This window comes from Salarias fasciatus, chromosome 5 (genome assembly GCF_902148845.1).
Source record: "Salarias fasciatus chromosome 5, fSalaFa1.1, whole genome shotgun sequence".
NCBI classification, from domain to species: Eukaryota; Metazoa; Chordata; class Actinopteri; order Blenniiformes; family Blenniidae; genus Salarias; species Salarias fasciatus.
The window spans coordinates 16,239,034-16,263,182 of NC_043749.1; the positions used below are offsets into that span (position 1 = coordinate 16,239,034).

Below are 24,149 nucleotides of genomic sequence, written 5' to 3' on the forward strand. Positions count from 1 at the left end.
AAAGATCAGGATGTGATCCAAATGAGTCTTTTATTGCAAATGGAAATCCAAACAGACATTTATAAGAGCAGGTAGAGAGACGAGGAACGTGAGTCAACAGGAAAACCCGGAGGGAGTCTGCGTTGGCATATTGGTATTTAGGAGCTGATCCGATCTTACTTGGCTGCCATTTCCATACCTCCCCCAACTCTCGCACGGCAGAACAGAACATTAGCACCCGGCATAATAGCGATCCAACATCTCAGTCCTCGCTTCTCTCCCTCGACACAGAACAAAACGTGTTGTTTGCTTGCCCTTTCCAACCCCTCAACTGCTTCCGTTTGCTGGGGACCGGCCGGCGGCCTGCAGGGTCCTCCGGGCCATCTCCAGGGCGCCTTCCTGGGTCTTGTTCCCGCCAATAAAGCCTCCGGCGTGGACGAAGACGCAGCCCTTAATCCCGCTGAGCTGCGACAGCGCCTCATCTCGAACGCCGCGCCACTCTTCCAGCAGGGACAGCCTGGAACAGGAACAGAGCGGGCCAACATGGATTACAGATGGACACTCGGAGGTCAGCTGCTCACTTCCTGCTGACAGATTTCTGCAAAGCACACCATTGTTTACGTGACTGCAAGACGGCACTCTTAAAACCGCTTCGGCGCTCCCCAAAAAACAAGGAATAATCCTATTAAAATAACATTAAAAGAGGAGAATACATGTATTTATCAATTCATCAATCCACTACAGAGGGCTGCATTCACACTCACATTCAAGCATACAGACAATTTGGAGACAATGATCAACTTCATATGCATTCAAATGATCTCAGTTTCTTCTCAAGCACATTTACAACAAGCCTGAAAACTGTCATTTCAATGAGATGAAGATTTATCTATGTGATAATGGACTGAGTTTGAGTTGTGGACGGTGCGTTATACTGATCAACAGTACAGACAAATCTCTCCAGGCTTTGTTCTGCTATGGAGCCGTTAAGATATTCTTGAGCACAGGACTAAAATATTTCATGAGTCATTGTACGGATTTGATCCATCGTCTCACTGGAACAAGTCGCTTGAGCAACTGAAGAGTTTGAAGCAACGACTTATAAACTACATATGATGCAAGGTTTAATTATACAGACTCATTGATTTGCTTTTATTTTTTCCCATACTTTGTCTTTATTTTTCCAATCCAACTGAATAGTTTCCATACCTTTGTTACTGCAGAGTCAGCTTTCATAATTTCATTTTTTTTTTTGCATTTAGATTTTTTTAATCACTTTCATTGATTATTATTTAAACAGTTATTTAAAATGAGCTCAGATCGTACCTTAATCCTTACTCATTCTTGTCGTTTAGAAAAATGTTCTAATCAGATTTCAACTTCACTCGTGTTTATTACATAGTCATATTGTGCCTTAAACCTTAATTTAAAATGGCGAGTGGACTTCACTTTTTTTGCGCTTTTCCACTGCTTTAGCAGCCACAAAAGCTCAAGGCTACTTTGACACACACTCTGGAGGATGAGAATCGAACCTGCAACATTCTAACAGAGACATGATCCGTTCAACCAACATTAACTTTCTCCATTTTTCAGTTTTATCATCAGTCTAAGTGATCATTTTAGAATCATCTCATACAGGTCGCATCTGCAGGTGCTCTACAAATGTGATCTTTACTTTCAAAATAGCCTAAAATGAGAACAAGTTTTGATGTAAAGGCATTGCGAAATGTGAAGTAATAATTTTTTAATGATTTCTGCTTCACACAAAAACTGGAATCCTCCTTGTTTCGGAGTGCTTGACTATAAAGAAATGAAGATTGCTGGAATCGAATGGAAGCCGCAGTTATCCGCGCATAAAGCACCACAAGAATCAGCACCGGGAAATAGACCAATGAAAATCAGCTTCATTCTTCTCCAGCTACGTGGAAAATCACACATCGTCACAATGGCTGGGGAGCCATACGGCGACGGCGGAGTCAACAGGCAATCTCGCAAAGTGGGGAGGAGATTGGCTCTGCGAGGGTTCATGGGCTGACCCCGACAAAGTGCATCTGGATGCAGCGACGGAGACTAGAAATTCATAAAAATGTAGAGCAGCTCATTTACCACCTACTGAAAGCGGCACACGCGTCTGCCTGCCGTCTGGTAGATCATTTAAAACACATTACCAGTTACCCTCAGTCTGTGTGTCAGTCTTGCTTTGATGGGGTTATTATCGCCATTATTTCAGTCCTCCTGAAGGCGCCGTTATATTTAGTAGTGTTTCATTCGAGTTTAATTCTGAATCAGCACTTTGTTGCTCACCTTTCACCGCTTTGGAAATAGACTTTAAAACTGACTAAATTCACTAAGCGCTTCAACTTTCTTTGAAAATGTCAGGCCGACCCCGGGCGTATCTTTCTCGCCGTCACATTCTTGATGAATATTGGAACTGTACAGACGGGCGTGTCTGAAATACAGCGACGCGGTTGTCAAGCGATGCTGCAATGTGGAGTATTTTTTTTTTTGGTTTTTTGATCTAAATTTCCCCGACACTCTGCCTGCTTGCCTTTCGAACGTCGCGACGGCTCGTGATGGAGCAGTCGGCGATTAGCCGCCGCACAAATGTCAGCCGTCGTGTACACGTTTACCGAAACATGTGATCACTCTGTGTCATTATCTCAAGTCTGCACAATCTTATGCCTATTAGGTCTGCCCCGCTACAACCTGGGGAGAAAAGCGTGGCAAACCATAATCCCTGTTAAGGAAGCAGCCAATCGATAGCTCCACAGTAAGGCTGGAAAACGAGCGCAGAGGAAAAGGTCAACAGGGCTGGTAATGAGCGAAGGAGTGGGAGGGGGATGAGTGTTGTTGTTATGACAGGCCAGGAAGCTGTCACATTCAAGATGACCGCTCTAAAAATAGCATTAATAATTAGCTAATTAACCACTCTTGGGAAAAGACCTCCGAACCGGCAGTGGACCTCCACTGAGAGTGGAAGTGAGCAATCATAAGGAAGGAGGAAGAAAAAAAAAAGTCTTGATGGAAACATCCGATTTTCAACACATTAAGGTTTTCTTAGAATTTTACGGAGCTTATAAATAAAAGTTGGCACTTTGCGTGTATTTATGCTTTAGGTGCTGAAATGTCCTGCTGCTTGAAAACCCCGTACATAAAGGACTCCGTTTCTGAGCTCCGCATTCTACACACTTCACACATCTCCTTTTAAACACAGACCGCACTGATAATTTGGCCAACTGATACTACAAGAGGGCCGAGGGATATAAAAGGACATGCGTGATTTCAAATGGAAATTACATGGAATTACCTCCATTTCATCACTTCTTCGAGCCAGCTTTTTTTTTTCTTCCGTTTAAAATGTACAAGTTAGTTCTCCTTTTCGATGACAGGAGCAGAGTAATCACTTCATTCTTTGTTCAAGCCAAAAATGTTGACCACTTGAGCTGCAGCATCTCATCTGGGAGAATTTTATGCTTTATCTACACACATGAAGAAAAAAAAATGCTGTTCTGAATTACTGGTAATCCTGAATTTTCTGGTATGCTACAAGTAAATGGAGATGGATCCTTCTGTGTGAACGGAGGAGCCTATTTGTTCCCTTTGAGAGGGGTGCAATAGGAAGTCTTTGCCACTTGCGCTGTGAGACTTGGCTAGTTTTTCGTACTTGGACTCCTTCCTGCTGCTACCAGGATCCTCAAGGTCAAGACTGAACCCAGGGGGAAACCATAAACTAAATATCGAATAAATGTCACAAATGTGGTGAAAGAAAAAGCAAACAGTGGACAAAACTGTGACCAACATCCGGAACATACGAAAATATTCTGACAGTGAAGTACAGCATCAGGCTCCCTGGGGTACAAAAGCCTTTACATGGCTCAAAGAAATAACGAAATCTCAGGATTAACAAGGCATTTCACAACTAAATGTGTGGGGGAAACGAGTTTGGACCGGAGGCTTTGGGTCTTTCAGCAAACAAAGACCAAACCACACATGCAGCCGCACAAAGGGATGATTGAAAAGGGAAAAGATGAGCATTTAACTGGCAAGAATTGCGTGCTGAATGAAATCCAATTGATAACCTTTAGAGGAAGCTATCTGCCATCTGCCAGGGCAGGAAAGGATTGCTCAACCTTAGAGAAGCTGGGATGAATTGTAACGGAGGAGCGGCAGAAACTAAACGAAGACGGGGAGCAAGAAGCCGCGGCACTGCTCCAAAAAAATGTTAAAAAAAAAAAAAAAAAAACCGGGGTGGCTGCCATTGGCTCTGTGACTGAGATAACACTGATGGATGCCAGAAATGCATTTTCCTTTTTAGCAATGTTTATTATGAGGCAAACTTCGAGTCTTTTAACATTTAAATGAGATCAAATCTGTACATTAGCGATGGTATTATAACTAGCAGTATAACTTTTGCAGATGTCAACTTATCTTCAAGGCTCAATAAGTTTTCTTTCCGTTTCATGAGCAAACTTATTCAAATAAAGATGCAAATAAAACGAATAAATTAGTACCAGGCAGATAACTGTGACATGAACCTGAAATGGAGGTTTGTGTGTCTAACGGAGGCCAGGCTGCAGTCAGTCTGCCATATTATCCTACACAGAACATCTCCCAGGACAGAAGGACTCTCGACACTTCCCTCTTTGCTTCACCCACCACACATTTCCTTAGCAATGCGATGCTGATAAAAATAGACCTTTCCCCCCCCCCAGGTGCAGTAGCAGGGACGCAGGCGATAACAACACCCCTTTCACAGAGTGGGCACAATCCTACTGGGAGGAAGCAGGCCACCTAGAGAAAGAGCCATCTGGAGCTGTGTTTTTTTATCCATTCCCCTAGCCGCTGCTCTTACGTAGCGCCACACCAAGCCGGTGTGCTTGCATTAGATTAAACCTCCGACGTGACCATGAACAGGTGTGCGCGCTCTTACTTGCGAGCGCGGCCGCCAGATGAGATTCGGAGGGCGAGTGGAGAGAAGTCTAACGGAGGGACTGAGTCGAAAGAGCGGCGGGGGGGGTGTGAAAGGTGAGACAACGAGATAGGGGAGGTGAGGAGGATGGAGGGAGGGAGGGAGCGGGATTAATGGGAGAAGAGCAAGACAGATAAGGGGGGGAAAAAGTGATGAAATGGAAGACAGTGATTATGGGACGGAGACAGAAATACTCTACACAAGAGAGCGGTCGAAAGAGGGAGAAAGACGAACGACTAATGGGAGAGCCGGGAGAAAAGAGAGCTCGCGGAAAGAGGTGAAAATAGAAGGTGTCTGAGAGAGCGCCTACTGGTCAGACCAGGAGTGAATCAGAAAGCTTTCCCGTCGTCTTCCTGTGCGCATGATGTGCTCGGGAGATCCCCCGTTGCTCTCAAGCAAGTCGCAGAGTATCAATAATTAGATGTGTCAAAGCCAGAATAAAACCACAAGGGCACCAATGTCAGAGGTAAGGAGACATTTAGAGAACACGCTGGGCAGGCGGACTCGCCGCTCAGAGACATAACATGAGGTATAACTGACATTTATTCTATTTCACACAAACTATAACAACCACGCATAAAGTTTTCATGAGATGGTCCTTGGAACCGAACGCAAAGGTGAAGGTCGCTGAGCTCCTTGAACTCAATCTGGGAGAGCAGGCCGCTGTTCGGATTAAACTTTAAACCACTTGGTGAAGCACTCAGGAGACAAAATGCACTGAAAAATTCAAGACTGATGTGAAACAGCAACACTGGCTCATCAAAAACATGCAGCACACTACTCCCAGTTGAGACCTAATGATCAGAGGTCCATTTCTGCCCGGGCCTTCACAGCAGTCGAGGTTTTTCCATGTGGCCCCCTCAGGATAATTAACTGCCCACCTGCGCTCCGCGACATGACAACGCTGCAGCTCCTACCGACGGGTATTCAGAGACATCAATCAACTCTTTATCTGCTCGAGTGACCGCATTTGTGAACTCCAAACATCATCTGTCTTATCTTCTAAACAATGATCCGTCATGTGTCTCCATGTGTTTTTTATTTAATGCCACATAGTAACACATTTGTCAGAAGAACGACTTTACTGTACCAGCTGTAAAGAGCATTTTAACACCAACAAAACAAAAAAGCCCTGAAATCACAGAGATGCTCCGGTAATGGATGAAGTCACACACGTAATCTATCTAATATGAAGTTGATTGGACAGTGAGTGGGTCCTTTTATTGTGTAATTTACTGAGAATTGCTCACCCAGTGACACACAGGCACCGTGGCTGGCTGCTTTAAACTGTCAGCACGGGCGTCAAAGCAGGGCTGATCTGTGACGCACGCAGGCCGTCTGCGTCAACACGCGTCTTTCTGACACGATCTGATACTGAAAATTAAAACCACAATTTGGTAAAGGTCTATACCTTTCATCCCTTATTCAAATTTGCTCCGTTTGCTATCAGAAGGTATGTCGAAGTGCGACCGTTTTGCTGAAAGACTCTTTGAATCGCTGAACATCACAGTATCTGATTTTCAGACTTTTTTGCCAAGTTTCTGAAAATCAAAAAAGGAACTGAGGTTTATTATCAGATCTGCAAATTAATGAAATAACTTCTTCCTCTCCTTAAAATGCCTCCAGCTGTGAGAGAAGTCAGAAAATGTCACAGATCTCACAGCTGGAAATACAACTACATTGTCCTTAGCACACATTAAAAAGGCTGTTCCCTTAAACAAATGGTTATTTAGAATGAACACGTCTCCCTGAAATAATTTAGAAGAGTGGGTTAAAAATAAAATATAAATCCCAATAATAATTACTCTTCCCCAAAGACTGATGGAAAGCAAAATTTTTACTCCTGAGGGGGAAAAAAAACTAATAAGTCTGGAGTCTGTCAGACAGAGAGGTGGGGTTTAATTATACTTTCTGTAAAGGCCAATTCATCACTTAACTACTGCATGAAAAAACATATTGCAGATTCAGATTTAATCATGGACACAATTAAGTAGAGTAATGATGAGAATGTGACGGCAGTGGATGTGAACTACATGAGGTGCATGAACACACACACGTACAAAAGTGTGTAAATGTACAATATATGACACGCTCATTAAATGTTCCTGATGGACTACAGAAACACACAGTCCATCTGTGATTATATAGAGGAACACAGCATCACACTGCTAATTTCTGGCTGGATTAACACACAAACAGCTCAAAACAACCAGAATAACTAGAGCTGATACTCAAATCTCTCATGTAAACAAGCAACAGCTCAAAAAGAGAAACCTCCTACCAGGATACGACCTCCTGGGAGGGAATGAGATGAATGTATCCACATAATTTACATATCCCTATAGACTGAAGCTACTTGATCAGCAGACCAGAGAAAAAGTGAAATATATCTGAAAACTATGGCTGCTAACTGTCGCACATTAATAAAAACAAAACTCACCTATTCCTCAACTTCAAATGCACACACGTTCTCATGCGAACCTGTCCTGTTTCTGCTGAATTAAAATTTAATTTATTTTCATCAGATTAAATCTGATTCAAATCCAATTTTTGTCAGAAAAGGACATTTAGCACACAAGAAAAAAAAAACTGTCCAAGTCTACGGGATTTGTTGCAATGCCTTTCCGCGACCCCTGTTTAAAGAAAGAAAAAAAAAAAGACACTACTAAATCTTCTAGATTTCCACATTAAACATCTTTACTAGCTGCTGGTATCAGAAGAGAACAATAAGATTTGTGGGGCTGCACGGTGGCGTGGTGGTTAGCGCTCTTGCCTCACAGCAAGAAGGTCCTGGGTTCAAATACCGGCCGGGGCTCGGGGCCTTTCTGTGTGGAGTTTGCATGTTCTCCCCGTGTGTGCGTGGGTTCCCTCCGGGTACTCCGGCTTCCTCCCACGGTCCAAAAACATGCATGGTAGGTTAATTGGTCACCCTAAATTGCCCCTAGGTATGAATGCGTGAGTGAATGGTTGTCTGTCTCTATATATGTCAGCCCTGCGACAGACTGGCGGCCTGTCCAGGGTGTACCCTGCCTTCGCCCACAGCAGCTGGGATCGGCTCCAGCCACCCGCGACCCCGAAATGGAGCAGCGGCAGAAAATGAATGAATGAACAATAAGATTTGTAGAAAGCTCGACAAAAAAAACAAAAACTTTCAGGTCTTTCTATAAAACCAAGCAACTGTGACTCTTATGGTTTTGTGCCAGAGCTGATATAATACTTACAATAAATTCAATTCTTTTATAAGGCGTTGAAAAAAAATAAAAAACAAAAAGAAAAAAACATTCTATTAGAAAAATAACCCCTGCAGGTTGGGAAGCAAAACCTGACATGTCCCCAGTATGAGCACATATCTGGGCTGACTGCTTGACAGAACTGCACATTTTTCAAGCTCTTCATATAAATCCCCACAGTCTTCTGAGTGAAGAGAGCTTGTGTTGTGACCAGGCAGAGATCAATACCAAGCAGCTTGATTACAAAAAAAAAAAGAAAATCCAGGAGAACTGTGGAGAAACTCAAGGAGGTGACAATGCTGCTGAAATCTCGACAATTTTCTGTCATTTTTTGTCAATAACAGGTACAAAAAAAGAAAGAAAGAGGGAAAAAAGATCCGTCTTAAAATGTGTTTTCTTGGTGATACAGATGTTAGGCATGAAAATGTAACTCCAACACAGCAAGCTGCGAGGAAGATTACAGGTATTACAGGGGATCCGGGATACGCCTGGGAATTGGGAAATGTTTTTTTTTTTTTTCACTATACATGCTCCACATTCCTAAGATTTAGAGCAGCAGCCAAACAACACCCCCAAATGCTTAACCCCAGTGGATATGCTGATGACATTATTAGAACAGCATTGTGGGTCAGGCTGCGAGCGGCTCCTGGAGTAAACAGGGCTCCTCTGGAGGCAGGGAACACAGACCAAGGGTGTTAATCATCTGACGAATTCACACAGAGGCCCTTTGTATCGTCATCACTGTCATGTACTGAGTGAGAAGACACGAATGCTAATACGGTTTAATGAGCGTGGATGAGGCACCTTTCGTCTGAGTGCTCGGTCTGAAGGGTTCAGGAAGTCATTATTCAGAAAAATATGCAGAAATACAAAAACAGCAAAAGCGGGGATGGGGGCACACCAGTCAACTAATGGCACAACACATGAATTCATGGCACAAACGTAAGTCAGTGTGATTCACTGTGCATAAAAATAGGCACATGTTGATATGACCACAGATACATTTAAATAGAATTATTTGCACTGGCCCAGAATTAAAATCTCACTAAATATGACGGGCTGACGTACTGATGCTTTAAAAAGACCTAAACGCTCAATGTTTGACCAAATGGAAGCGGCTGTCACTGCCACTGATGGCCTCAATCTGAGATTATTTTAACATATTGAACATCAAAAGTTTTGAAAGTTACATTTTGCAAGACACTAAATATAGGATGTTCACCATAACCGGCGCTCCAAGTTTTCCATAAAGTGCTTAATTTGAAAAGGATTGTCTTCATTTGCGAAAAGATTTTCATCCTAAGAGCCCCCATTATGTCATTCGTTCTTCATCAGCATGTCAACTAATGAAGGGCATGTGACTGATTCTGGAAAGTTTTTAAAAACTTTGTTTTGTGAAAGGAAAAATGTCACACTGAAATATTATAATGACAGGGATTCAACCCTTTATGAGACACTGATTTGGAACCATTTTAAAATATTTTAGGCTCGATAAAGGCCATTTTTTGCATTAAATGTTACAGCACTGGTGGTTAAACAGTCTTTTACAGAACTCAAATGAGAATTCAAGCAGGTCTTTAAACCGTGTTTGCACCCTGGCCTGTAAATTAGCATTTTCCAAGCAATTCATTGAATTCCCTATGAAGTAAATGATTTTGTTGTTGTCAGAATCACCTTAATCTGAGCCTTTTCAAACATAATGACCCCCCCCCCCCCCCCCGCATCCCTTTAATGGTAAAATCAAGACTAGTGCACTTTCAGAAATAATTTGAACAAATAAAAAAAATGATGACAAAAAAGCTGCTGAAATAAATTCAATGCATTCAATTTTAATAACTGCCTGAGATTAATTTAATGTTTTTCCACAAAAATCAATAAAACTCAATGGGGACAAAACAAACAAAGAGATGAATGTGTAAATACTATCACAGAGAAAAAACATCAGCCTGACAGTGTCAGTAGGAGCACTTTGCATGAAATGAGTGTTCAGCCACACTAGAATGGACTGTCTGAGCTGAATTGGTCGCGATGAAATTGGATCTGTGGCACCAGCTACAGTGACCTTGCTATTTTGCTTTTGCCTTCCAGCGAGACAGATTCAAGGTGGGCGCAGTCACAAATGGCTTCTATCTTCTTTGGAAATACACAAAAATATATATCGTCTTGGTCAATCTGAAGGCCATTTGCACATCAGGCCGGTAATGTATTCACCTCCGTTATTTACAGGCCGAACGGTACACTCCGTGACGTCGCTTAATTTTTAGAGTGCCCTAAATATATTCATATGACAAGAAGATGTGAAGACGCACCGCGGTGCTACGCTTTTTTAATCAAAGGGACTGTTGTTCAGTCGAGCGCGAATTTCATTAATATTCATCTAAATCCTGGAGTACGCATGCAAGCGGCTGTAAATAAAAGCAACTGCCAAATTGTCGACGTGGCCTGTATACGGTATGTCTGTCGTGTTTTAAGTCAGAGGCTCGATTAACAAAAGGAAGGCAAAAAAAAAAAAAAAAAAGAGAGAGAGAGAGAAAAGAAACACCTGAGTGAGAGGAGGTGGTGTATGTGGGGGGAAAAAAGGCTCAGGTGGCTTTGTTCAGGTGTTGACTGTGTTTACATCTTTCGGCTCCTTGGAGAACAAAGTGAGAACAAAACTTCTGCTTTAACAGGAAGTATCGTCCTCGTCCGACAAGCAAATGTTTCTATCCTTGCAGGAGCGACCGACTCTCTTGCTGGATAACGCGTCAGCCCTCCCTGAGTACTTGTCAAACGGTCCAATAAGCATGAGAGTTAAATCATACGCCACGGTTTGTCTCTGTCACTTGAGCTCGCCTCGATTCAACACGTGTAGCCGTGCCTGTCACTGAGTTTTCTGCCAACGTTAAAAAAAAAAAAAAAAAAAATCCTGGCTGTGAATCTTTTGTGTGTGTGTGACTCGGTGACACAACAGACATGTGCCGCATGCCTGATTTGTGCCAAAATTACAAACGCAGGGCGGTCCGTCTGCGGTTGCAGCCCACGAACTGCATCTCGGGAAAACAAACAAAGACGATGAAGAACAAATACCTGTTCTGGAAGGTGTGGAGCCCAGCAGGGACACACTGAACCCTCCACTGTCCGTTCTGGTCTGCGTACAGGACAAACTTGATGGGCGTCTCCACCTGGAACTCCTTCTCCAGAGCGAACAAGTGCTCCTTCCACGGACACCCGCCCTGAGAGAGCAGCACCACCTCCCCGCTGGGATCGATCTGGAAACAGGAGGGGAACGGGCCGATCGTGAGTCACTAATGAGCAGGCAGAGGACGGACACGCAGAGTGGAAACCCTCAGCTGTGGCGGCAGGGAGGCCAAAAGCCCATTTTCACCCAATGATTTAGTATTCCCATGAAAGCAGGAGGCCAACAGCAGGCTGGTTCTCATCTTGTTACAAGAAAGAAAGAAAAAGATAAAGGAGAGAGAGGTAAAAACAAATCTCCAGAGAATGGTTCATTTTTTCTCCAATTTTCAAGTGCTTTAAATGAGTGTTTATTGATTAAATAAAATAAACAACAAGAATCATCAAAAAAAATATTTCACTGAGTAATATTTGTCCAGGCAATAGCTCCGGAATCATCGGTTTATTTGTTGTGGCTAATAACCGTGTCTTTATATGAATTTTTGTTGCACTGAATAATAAATGTAGGGGAACTTTGATGAAGAAATGTTGGCTGCTGATGGAGTGTGAAGGGAAGTTACACCCCGGACAGGTCAGCAGTCCATATATTCACATCAACGGGCAATTTCACAGTCACTAACAAACCTCAAAGGTATGTTCAAGTTCCGGAGTGCTTTATGGTCCCACAAGGCTAATATTCTCTGTAGCAGAAGGCCACATAAAGAAAATAATACAGACAGTAAAAAAAAAAGCTTATATGACATTCCTTCAAAAATCTAACAATAGCAAGAACAAATGAGCTTCTAGGTCTGTTTGTTCTGCAATTCTCCAGACGGAAGAAAGCAGGAAGAACTCGCTGCAGGATGGATGGCTCGAATCAGCCACACAGACCTGGTTTTACTCGGGGATCTCACCGGGCAATGACCCAAACCAGTAAAGGAAAGAAAAAGTAAGTAAAATAATTTCACAGAAGGCCAACTGTAACATTGAAACACGGCCTCTCAGATTAAAGTACGAAAGTTTGAGGTTTCTACAGACTGCTTCAACATGAGGATTGAAAGTCAGTTTGTCGTCTGAAACAGAAGTCTTTGTAGCTGAGAACGTCAACAGTTCAACCATGTATGATTACAGGAGAAAAGACTGAGCAGTTTTCCCTAAAATCGATGACCATCTCTTTTGTTTCCACCAGATTAGCGTCAGCTGGAGATGACTGGCCCTGCATCCCGCATTAGAGAACTACTCATGTATGAAAATGAAGACCAACAAGCCAGACGTGGTAAAGACAGGAATACCCTGAGAACACACTGTGACCAGAAACATCGCCAAGCCCAAATCACACACATTATCGCCATAAACACTAAATGCTCACCACTTCACCGCTGGATCCTTCTATGCCACCGTTAAAGCACACTTTGGTTGGACTGAACCCTGGTTTTATTATTAAGTGGTAAAGGCACAAGTATTATTTTTAGATCTTTAGAAATAGTAAATCACTTTCACTTACATGCTGCTTTTTCACTGCTTTGCCCACACAAAAGTGTGTATGGTGTTAGTCACATTCACACCTCCATCGGTCAGCGTGTGATCAGGGATCAAACCTGTGACCCTGAGACTGAAAAACAATTTGCTCCATCACAGCTGCCCCAAAGAGAGTTATGTATTTTGTGTGTCTGCAACATCTAAAGACAGACATAGACATACATAAAAGATATTTTAAATTGTAGTTTTTTTTAATTTTATGAACTACATTTTGGCTACAAAGCCAAAATATTACATACAAATTCCTGAGAGGAAGCCAAAATATGGTCTGGTTGTAAAGGCTGCAGAGTTCTGGTCTATGAAGATTTGAAAAACACACATGTAAGCGCACGCACACACACAGGAGAGGCTCTTGACATTGACAGCTAAATTTGCACCAACATAAAATGTTGAGCTAAAAGAGGGAAAAATGAAAAGCTTTTACAGCAAAAACTTGAATCCAGAAACACTGTTCGTATTCACTCCCCACAGTATTTACCAACAGCTGCCAAAAACTAAAGAGCCTGGTCATCTGGGCTTCAGAACAACTTGTTTGCCAAAATAATGAAGAGCAACAAGCCGTTATCTTCCAACACTCGGCACGTTGGAGAGAAACCCCTGTATGCTCAACATGTGCTTCGGTCTGATCATTATAACATTACTCTGTAGTATTAAGATACTCGTATAACAAAAAGATGCTGATGGAAGTCGGAACACAGTCTTTTACCTGATGTCTCTGTTTCACGGCTTCCTCCACAAGCGCTCGAGCCGGCAGCCATGAAGACTTGTAGAAATCCAGACGGTCCAGGAACTCCGCTCCGACCAACGTCAGAGCCTTCTTGAAAGCCTCCTGGTCAGAAAATGCAAAAACAAATACATGTATGTATGTTCACTGGAAAAGGCTCCAGGTGGCAAGTCTCCCACACCCACGTTTTCCTTTTTAATGCATTGTTGATGCAGCTTCAGTCAGTGGCGCACTGAATGACCTCAGAACATTAGAAAATGGTCCTTTCGGACATCTATGTTTAAAAACATGGAGGATGTGGTATATATAACGGTTAGACTGCGAAAGCAGTTTATTTACCAAAAAATAAATAGGACTATGATTCCATCTTCATCCTGGGAGCTAAAACCAGATCCAGATATCCACAGTGATGACAATCTAGCATGAATGATGGGAGTGCCTGCTGGAGGAACTGATGGGTGCACTGATTTTTGTTGTTGTGTTTTGTTAACTTTCTCACACACTGGGTTTTCTGACTTTTGGTAAAATGTCTCTTTAACATTATTGCCGATTTCTGGCAAAAGATATTCTGCTCTTACCCTGTCATGGACTAAGTGGGAGAGAAGATGGATGAATATTCTGCAAACATGCACAGTAAATAAAAGAAAAAAACAATAAAGAAATCGATAATTCTAAAATAAAGTAAATAAAAAAAAACCTTTTGAACCTTTATTCCACCTACATCAACTGAATTCTAATCAAAGCTTTGAAAAAATATTCAAAAAAATACAAAGATGGCGTCAAAAGTCTTGTTCAAGCAGGTTTTCGCCGTCGTCCTCCGTCACCCCCCCTGCTACCGCCTGCACAAAGTGCTTCCTCTCATCAGTCTCATGAGTAGAAACCCATGAGAGCATGAGGAGAGCGGCTCGGCGGAGGAACTGACACAAGCACAGTATGTCATGCGGAAGTCTAATCAGTGGCTGTTTGATTGAAGGGGCTGCAGTGGTCCTGAGATTCACAGGAGGGGGGGGGGGAGGGGGGGGGGGGGGGGAGAGAATCTATCAGGTTTTTCCAATTATCAAACAGCTACAGTCGAATGTTCACCTGGTCAGTGCGCCATGAAGCTGCAGGCCAAACATTTTTTCAATTCAAACCTTTTTCGGCGTCGGCTCTCTCCTGTAAGTGGCGACCAGCAGGGAAATGGGAAGAAGGTGCCACGATAAAAATTCTAATCATGCGAGCCGGAAAATGAAAAAAAAACACACACACAAAAAAAAAAAAAACCAAACAAATAGGCAAGTGAGCCCTCCGAGAGTCGCTATAATGAAGAAAAAAAAAAATTGTTGGTATAGTCAACATATACGCAAAGCTCGGTTGCAGGTGTCTCGTGGGAGTGAGCACAAAACAGGTGCCGTTTCCCTGCAGGCGTTCCAGTGCGGCACTAATGAGAAGTGGAAAGTTACAGTCGACCATCTCCAAGTCCCTGCTGCTTCCGAACACTTTTCAAATCACCCGTAGACGCCGAGTGAACGACGACACACCCGGAATCCTCAACACATTTTGGCAATTTTGTCTAAAGTGATTCTTAGTTTTTTTTTTAACTCTGGGGCGATACTGCTGCAACAAATAACCATGTGAAAACAACAACATGTGCAATTCACAAGAAAAATAGGAATTACTGAAGTTACTTAAATCCTCAACAGCAAGTACTTTGATCAAAATTTGATAAGAATTCATGTTTTTACATTGGGTTGTGTCAATTTTAGGAAATTTATTGTCGTTTTGATTACTTTGTGTCCAAGACAACATTGGAAGTTAGTAGACTCAGTCTCCTTGTAAAAGCAGAAGTTAATATTCAACTAGTCTGATCAAGAATTAACCATTATATCATTTAAGTTAAAAATGTATCTAGTTCTAGTTTCTGTAATAAGAAAATGTCTGTTATTCTATGCAGTAAGTAATAGTAGCTACCTCATTCTAAAGCTGTTTCAGCTGGTTTTACAAGAAATGTGAACTAACATCAGCTCAGATCTTTAAGCAGTTTAACATGAACAAGGGAAGAACCGAGTACTGTTTACTGGGGGACATTAAACCTGAATACACAGATAAGCAATGAATACAAACTGAAAAACTGCCTCTGTCTAGAGTCTTTCAGCTTATATGGATCCAGTGGAAGCTGTGGAGTCACGTACTGATGAATTATCTATAATTTATTTAGGATATAATCTCATGAGAGCGCAGACAAGAACAACATGCCACTATTTAAAACATTAGTAAACATTCCAATAAATGTGTATGCCAGAGAAATTTCAATCTAAAATCCACTGTATTCTGTTGGGTTTCCGTTCACATGCACTCACCTCAGTGTCTTGACTGCTGCTGTTCCAGCGAGGATTCAGGTGGCCGACACGTGCGCTCAGCGTGGTAGACACGGCGTAGCGGGCCTCCCCGTCATACTGTGAGATGCCGTTGTCGACAGCATCCACCTCCTCCACAAAGTGCTCATACAGCTGCGAGCAAGCGAAAGAAACGTGACGGCAGAAGTTAAGAACCTGTACAGACACGAGGATCAACCGTTTGATGTTTGCTAGCTGAATTTTAATTAATGAATGCACCGTGTTTGCAATATTGCGATACAAATCGATTTGATGACGGTGTGTAGGAAGTTACAGAAAGCTATAAAACAGTGGCGAGATGCTAAACTGCTGCTTTAAAGTTCAATCAAACTCCAAAATCCAAGAAGTAAAAAAGGCGTGCAGAGAAGCACAGATATATTTAGTGTTAATGAATCAACTCCGTTGTGATTTGAAAGGTCAATCGTCTAACAGTTGCCACATTACAAGTGGAACTAAGCTGCGGGGCAAAAATAGAAGTTTCATTTTGCCTGAATTGGCTGAGGACAAGACAAGAAACACCCTAAAATAAATAAAGCCCCAGCCATGGGTAAAAGGGATTAGCCGGGGCTTTAAGCAAACTTGACACATCTAAAGGCCGAACGTAACATGAGTTAATAGTGCTAATATTAATGTGACCTCGGATTTAGCAGGCTTAATACGTCAGGCCATCACACTGCAGTGTGGACTCGTATCGGCCGAGCCGTTGAAAATGCATTGAATTACAGAGAGTTAGACTCCGGCTCCCAACTGTCTGCTGAGGGCAAATTGTCAAACAATAAGAGTTTGGCGTTCCTTCCGGACAGTGATGAATGTCCGTGTATTGAAACCTCGTAAGTAAGCGTGTCTACTTAGACTTTTTTTTGCCCTCAGTCTGAAACTGGAAGCATTTTTGTTCAATTCGCCAGCTGAGACTTTTTTTTTTCATGACAGTGTGTAAATGGAAAACATCTGCTTCCAAAGAAGTGCTTGGTTTTTTTTTTTTAAATATAATCTAATCAGTAGCAGCCGTCTATACATGCGTCATCACTCCGCTCTCACCTTGTCATACAGCATCTCCAGCTGCCTGTCGTCCTCCTTGAGCTGGGTCAGCTGGGCGAGGAGCCGACGGCCAAAGTGGACGTAGATCAGTCCGGCGGAGCTCAGCTTGGTCACCCACGGCTTCTCTGGATGGAGGCTGTTGAAAGTCTCAGAGAAAGTCCTAAACAGATGGGAGACATGCTGTTAGCTGCCTGCAACAGACTCACAGATAAACCATGCCTCTCAACTTTCAATATTCAGAACAAGAAGGGAAAGATTTGTGGAAAAAGAGGCTTTTGTGGGGTGCTTTGAAACTACTGCAGAACACAAGTGGTTTATCAGAACAGCATGAGATTAAGCCTCGATATATTGAAGTTTATTCATCTAGGAACAGTCAAAACCACAAAGTGTTGTGTAAGAAACAAAGCAGCAACAAAGATAAACGCTGTCAATTCTCGACTTCAAATGCTTCAACATTTTTCCATTTATTCCAAATGAGTATTATATGAGAAGTCAGAAAACAACTAAATTACATGTTTACTTAACAGCAGTGTAAAGTGCAGAGATAAAGCTCATGATCATACATCACAAGAAAAGCAGCAGAAAGCATCATTAATTATTCGAGCTGCAAGCCGTTTCGTTTTTAAATGGGCTATACTATCTGTCTTTCGAGAGACAAGTATGTTCATGAAGTTGTTTCAGTGTGATTATAGATCAGGATGATGTATTCATTAGGAGGAAAAAAAAAAACGCCTCATTTTTTTCAAGCCTAATGACATAATTATCTTGTCAATTTCGACACAGTGCATGCTAGTAGTTAACCATTTAACCTTTCCTGGAAAAAAAAAAATTCAGATTTTTCATAGGATGCACACAAACCACAAGTTGGACTTTATATATATATATATATATATATATATATATATATATATATATATATATATATATATATATATATATATTCCAACAAATCAAACAATTTGAAGATATTAAAGTGAAAACTTGAACACAGCTTCACATTCTTCAACCGACTGTTGAAAACCAGTATTCAGTCTTAAAAGTCAAGACCTGAGTGACTTAACAGAAACAGCTCTTCTCCTCTCCTTCAGTGAAACACTGTACCTTCGCCACCATTGTGCGCGCTGGCTGCGCTGCAGATATCAACTCTAATGCATTCAGAAATATTCCCGGTCTGTGAGCGTGAGCCAGACGCAGCAGCAGCAGCCGCTGGAGGTCTCTGCTCAGACACGTGCTGAGATGGGTGGGCTCCAGCGCCAGGCCGCTGCTGGTCACTTAACTCAGGCTTAATTAGGATGCTTGGGCTGCAGCACAGCGGAAAACCGACCGTCAAATGAATGAGTGACAAGCCAGTGAAGTGGGGGGTAATCAAAGCTATTAGAGAACTAATTGGCCAAGCTGAGGCATTTCTATGCTGATAATCAGGAGATGGGAGCAAATGAACGAGGAGAAAATAAAAGTAAGACAGAAAATGGAAATGGTGACCCAAAAAAAAAAAAAAAAAAAAAAAAAAGGCATTTAGCAAAGAGAAGTCATCAAACTGTGTCAAATCAAAGAAGGTTACGTCTCCATGCATCGAGCACAGATTCAAAAGCACAAGAGTTGGAAATATTTTCTCATTCATTACATTTTGTTTCACTACAATAAACATAATTCTCTACGACTTCCATACGGCACCAGCTGCACCACTCACTGTTGTTCATCCCTCTATACCATTAGCAGAAACGGTTTTATTCAAGCTGGTTTGCTGTTTACAGAATTATGCCTCACAAATGTTTCAGAGTAATGCAAGAATCCCCCAACTCAGTGCATACATTTCACAAGATATCAGCCAGATATCAACCCAATGTGGGAATATTTCAGCTTCAAACTGTAGTTCGCTACATCACAAAAAAAAAAGCTTTAATGTAGTAGACGAGCCGGCATTTTGAATATCGTTTGTCTGGGATAATCTGTGGAACAATACATCGACCAGCAAAATTTGTTTATCACAAGCTCAGTTGAGCTTTTATAATAACTGAAATTGTTCATCTGAAAGCTACTTTTAAATGGAGCTCGCAAAATGTACGAGTAAAATTTTATACATATACACATACATATACATATATATATATACACACACACACATATATATATATATATATAATATATATATATATTATATATATATATATATACACATATATATATATATATATATATATATATATATATATATATATATATATATATATACACACACATACATACGTATAAATAAACCTGTTATCTTTGTTTTCATGTTTCATCCTAGCTGGACAAATATATTCTGAAAAACACTACATTATGTCTTGCTACAAAACTTGAACAAGCTGAAATTCTTTTTCAAATTTCATGCCTTAAAAAAAACCTCTCTGATGCAAAATACATTGAAATCCTCCAAAACACTATTTTGGACCCCATTTCTTTTGGGATGTTGTCACAAACCGAAATGTGACAACTGACCTGACCAAGTATTTTATTACAAATCAGCTGACAGCAGGTTATTTTCTTCCGCTCCAACCGTCATCTAGTATAACACCCTGATAAGTTCAGATGGAAGGCTTTAGACGCGGCGTAGTTCCAGAGTCACTGCTGGATAAACAACTTCCCTGAAAAATAAACAAGACATTCCTAGAATATAGTGCATCACAGTGAATAAAGCATAGATACAAAATCAACTTTTTTTAATTTACCATCAGAAATCTTGATTAACATGGTTCAATTGTCTTTTTGCTAATATCAAGTCATCATTGCAGTGAAGACATATTCTTTTGCTATAATGGTTTTCAACTGAATAATAATTGTGGCTCAAATCAAGTCAACATTTTGGTAAATACTACTTTGCCAACTTTACCCTTATTACTTTCTACTACTACTTCAAATGCAAAACTAGTCCATTGTAATAAGTTCAAGTTCTCACTCTGGAGTGATTTGCAATAAAGAGGTTTTGGACAGGTTGACACTCTACAGGAAAGTAATGAAACCGGCTCACGGCTCTGATGAAAACATGGGACAGAGCTGCTGGGGTTTCCAATGGGAGTGATCAGAACAGACAATATTAACAATTAATACATTGGCAGGATGGGTGATGTTGGACAGAGTGGAGGGAAATTGAGAGAGAGATATTAGCTCGGTATGGAGGAGAAGATGAAGTGAAGCAACACATGCAGGGGACTGGTGTGAGGAGAGAGAACACGGGGGAAAAAAAAGGTTTATCAGAGTGAATTAAATCAGATCAACTAGACTTTGTCATGTCACATTTTCAAAACATACGACTAAGTCCAGTTTGCACTGAGATATCTCCTCCTTGGATGATTAAGAATATGCATAAAGGTATTTGTGATGAGAGAGGGAGTATCTGAAGATGATTTGCTGCCCCCGATAGTAAAATGTTGAAAGAAGACATGATAGTGTGGTTTGCCGTCAACTTCATCTGTACACTGTCACTATTTTTAAAATAGCAATCTTGCAATGAGGACTAATTGTTCCTGTACGCTCGTTCTCCAACTTCCTCCAGCGCCCACTTACATCCATCACAACCATCTTGCCCCCATCCGTGCATGTGAGTGACAGCTACATTCTCCTGTGGCCCCCTGACAGTGTCATGGCAGCCTCTGTGCCTCGTGAACCAGCAGCAGGAGGGCGCTCAATTGAAGGAGCACTAATTATCACTAACCGCCTGCCAGGAAGAGAGCCCTGGCATATCTTTATCACCGTGGTCATAAAAGCTATCTCTGATTATCATCAGGACATTAAGCTGACAAGACACCTGGAACGGGCTGATTACTCAACGTGATGAGACTTGGAGTGAGTGCAATCATTCAGAAGAAAAACTTTGCCAAGAAATTTAACACAAAAACACAGAGTCTGGTCTCTTTTCATGATTCACGCAATCAGGGCACTTCAAGGATTTCAGGAGAGAAACCAGCAGGAGAGTGACTCTCATCACTGGACAGTGAATCACAGAAATTGTTTTTAAAGAGAATATATAAAAAAAAAATGCAATCGTACTTTCTGTAGAACATATAACTATGGTAAAATAAAAAAAATATAATAATAAATGGAGCAATGGTTATTGCTCTTGAATAACCACGACTGGATCACAAGTTTACCCAACAAACTAGCTACCAAGTACACATACACTACAATATCTCTCCTTTCAACCTCACTGGTCTAGATGATGTTTTGAAGTCAGCTTTCAGCACAGACAACAGGGATGTGATGGAATTACTCTGCGAGAAATCCAGGTTAAAGCCAGATGTTTTGTAATGATTTTAGAAAAAACAAATTGACGCATACCTCTGATGATGGTCATAGCGATGCCTCTTTGGGTCAAATTCTCCTCCAACATCCACGACAATGTCGCATTCTGCCAGTTGTGCCGGCTCCCGGGTTCGAACGATCTCTGCATCCTGTCGCATGAATTAAAAAAATAACTTCAGAAGAAACCAAATTACAAAAGCATTCAATGTATTCAATAATCAAAGTCTGTAAATAATATGAGAATGAAGCTTTTGCTTAACCTTTAGTATAAAGAAATTCATTACTAAATTAAACGTCAATGTAAACTGGGTTGTCCGATCAAATTTTTCTTTATGTATCATTAAGTTTTATGTTTACTTCTAACCTGTTTATAAACTGTGGGTAACACTAATCAAACTTAAATGATGATAGATTTATATCACTAAACAGAAACATTAGGGGCAGTTGTGGCTCAGTTTGGTGAGAACTCATCTGGAGGTTAGTGGTTCACCTCCTGATTATGTGTGTCCGAGTCCGTCCAGTGAATGCCACAGAATCTGAAATTCCTTCCAATGGTCAGACGTCCATCATCGATGGTTTGTGAGTGTAGACATGAAAATATGATCATACATAGAGTTCACGTTGACTACTGAAAAAACTAAACTGTGTTATACGAGTAAACTACATTTACTATCAGAGGCTCACAAAACAACAAGCTACTTTATTGTGTGTTATCTGAGCCAAGAATACTAAGAGAGCAGAAAAGGGGAAAGCAGCATGAATGTGCTTCACAGATTGTGACCTCAAATAAAATCATGAAAGAGTTTTTAAGTAAAAACTTAGACCACGTGCAATATGTTCACACATTGTGTGTTTTCATCTATGCGACTTCTTTGTGCATGTGCACTCGCTGACATCTAAATTGGGCTGCACAGTACTGTCGTGGTGAGCACACTCATCTCAAGGCGGGAAAGTCCTTCATTTCTGATATCCTCCCACAATCCAAAAAGATGAATTTGAGGACAGCGCCCGACTCAGCAGTTTGTGTGTCTGCGTAACCTGTCTTCACCTTACAGCAACCAGTGGTCCAAAGATAATTGGATGTGTTAGTTTCAAATTGCTGAAAGTAGTCAATCTAGGCTGTTTCAAAATATTATTACGGTATATATTTCTCACATGATAAAACTAATTGTTGTCTGGATGATCTCTCAAACTGGAAGCACCCTTCTCTCGTGAATGAGCCTCATCTGGAAAGTGCCTACCTTGAATAGGGTATGTTATTACATAATATCCTCTTTACTTGGCAGCATCCAACTTTATGGATGTAATGAGATTGTTACTTGTGGAAATTTTAGGTATACATGTCTCTGTGGTGCCTTACCTGTGAAGAAAATATGCCCCTCTTTACTATGATAGATTAATATTGATCTTTGTACTGTTATCCTGCTTTATGTAAAATGAGTCCATCATCGTGCATTTTGAAGGACAGCTGATAGATGGGACACACAGGAGAGTTTTATCCCCTATTGGTTTGCACTGATTTCATCAGATTGCATCAGATTAATGAAAAATAGATTTATTTTCTTTAGGACAAAAAAAAAAAAACAGCTATCGTCATGAAATGGTAAATAAACAGTGAATGTAAAACAACCAAAAATATAACAAATCTACAATCTCTTGATTAGGCTAAGGACACAATACAAGTAAAAAAGCCCGTTTCACAAGTGTAACATGCTTCACTTAAGTAGGATTTCTCATGCATGATTACATATAACAAGAGTATTTCACAGTGGTATACTAGTAGTACTTTTTGTAAATCATCTGAACAAGTATCATCACTGGTGAGTATGCATTTAAAGGGCTTTTCGCGATCCACCGATATTCTGTTATTTTCACAAAGATCCATCGATAGCGCTGCGCAATTGACCAATACAAATCAGCCTGCAATGGTAACATTTCGTCGCCAATAATGTGAGTTACTTGGCGGACAATCCAACAGCACCCTCACGTGGCGTTAGGCAAGACTGCATTTTGACAAATGGTAGGAATAAATTACAATAAATGTGGACTTATTAAATTAATAAAGGTAAAGCGGAATATGTCTTACTGAAAGGGGTATTTATCGGCACTTGGAGTTTCTACAAGGGGAAGACGGTGTCTGCAAATGAACAGCAGTCTCTACAGAAAGCAACACATCCGCAGCAATATGAGCTCACCTTGTACTCAGGCAGCTGCCGGAGGAAGAAACAGGCTAGAACTTCATCGCAGTGAAATGTACCGTTATGGGTCCCGATCTTTTTACCAGTCATGTTTTCAGAGCAGATCCTCTTTGCCTCACTGGACATGTATCGTGAAAACGCGCGACTACAGTGTGCAGAAAGGAAGCGACTGTCGCGACTCCGTAAATCGAACCGTTGTGAAATAACTTTAGGTTTACTTCCAGCTATCGCGAAAATGACTTTTGTGGATTTGGAAGCACTCAAAAACGCACGAAACCACATTCAAACTGAATGCTCCAAAAACAGAAACGTGCCAGTGTGGTGGCGGAGGGACCGGTTTAAAAGTGGGACCGGAAGTGGTGTCACTGCCTAATGAGCCCGGGAAACCAACCTGTAGGCTGCGATTTGTTTTCGCAAAATATTTGTATCCACTATTCTAAGTTCTATTTTGGCTGTCATGCCTCGTACTTTGATTTAAAAGTGGTGCAAAATTCCAGTGCAATAGTGAAATTAAGGATAGATTAGTTTTAGATCGATTTTTGATCGATATTTGTGATTTTGGTTGACCATCAAATACAAAGTTACATTTACTATTAGTATCATTATTATTATTATTATGAATATTATTATTAGTAACAGTAGTAGTATTAAGTGTGATTATTA

At 41.2% G+C, this 24,149-nt stretch overlaps 1 protein-coding gene and 1 long non-coding RNA gene across 2 annotated transcripts in view; one reads left to right on the forward strand and one right to left on the reverse strand.

Annotated features, from left to right (window-relative positions):
- myg1 (myg1 exonuclease) lies at positions 1 to 23,817 on the reverse strand. Its single transcript, XM_030091069.1, has 7 exons — positions 23,484 to 23,817; positions 21,325 to 21,437; positions 17,008 to 17,167; positions 15,934 to 16,083; positions 13,577 to 13,699; positions 11,245 to 11,426; positions 1 to 496 (listed from the first exon to the last, which is right to left on the reverse strand). Exons 1-7 carry the CDS (start codon positions 23,766 to 23,768, stop codon positions 307 to 309), a joined length of 1,203 nt encoding a protein of 400 aa, XP_029946929.1. The 5' UTR covers positions 23,769 to 23,817; the 3' UTR covers positions 1 to 306.
- LOC115388129 (uncharacterized) overlaps positions 18,026 to 24,149 on the forward strand; it is a 10,479-nt gene continuing 4,355 nt past the window's right edge. The window contains exons 1-2 of the long non-coding RNA XR_003931452.1: positions 18,026 to 18,037; positions 21,801 to 21,803. This is a non-coding gene — a long non-coding RNA (uncharacterized LOC115388129). The remainder of the gene's footprint in view (positions 18,038 to 21,800; positions 21,804 to 24,149) is intronic.

Excerpts from the sequence above, each read along its gene's own strand:
- myg1 (XM_030091069.1), bottom strand. The coding sequence starts at position 23,768 with ATGTGGTTTCGTGCGTTTTTGAGTGCTTCCAAATCCACAAAAGTCATT. Across the intron at positions 21,438-23,483 it reads GGCAGCTGCCTGAGTACAAG|GATGCAGAGATCGTTCGAAC; the intron begins GTGAGCTCATAT and ends TTCATGCGACAG. Across the intron at positions 16,084-17,007 it reads TGGAGATGCTGTATGACAAG|CTGTATGAGCACTTTGTGGA; the intron begins GTGAGAGCGGAG and ends GCTTGCTCGCAG.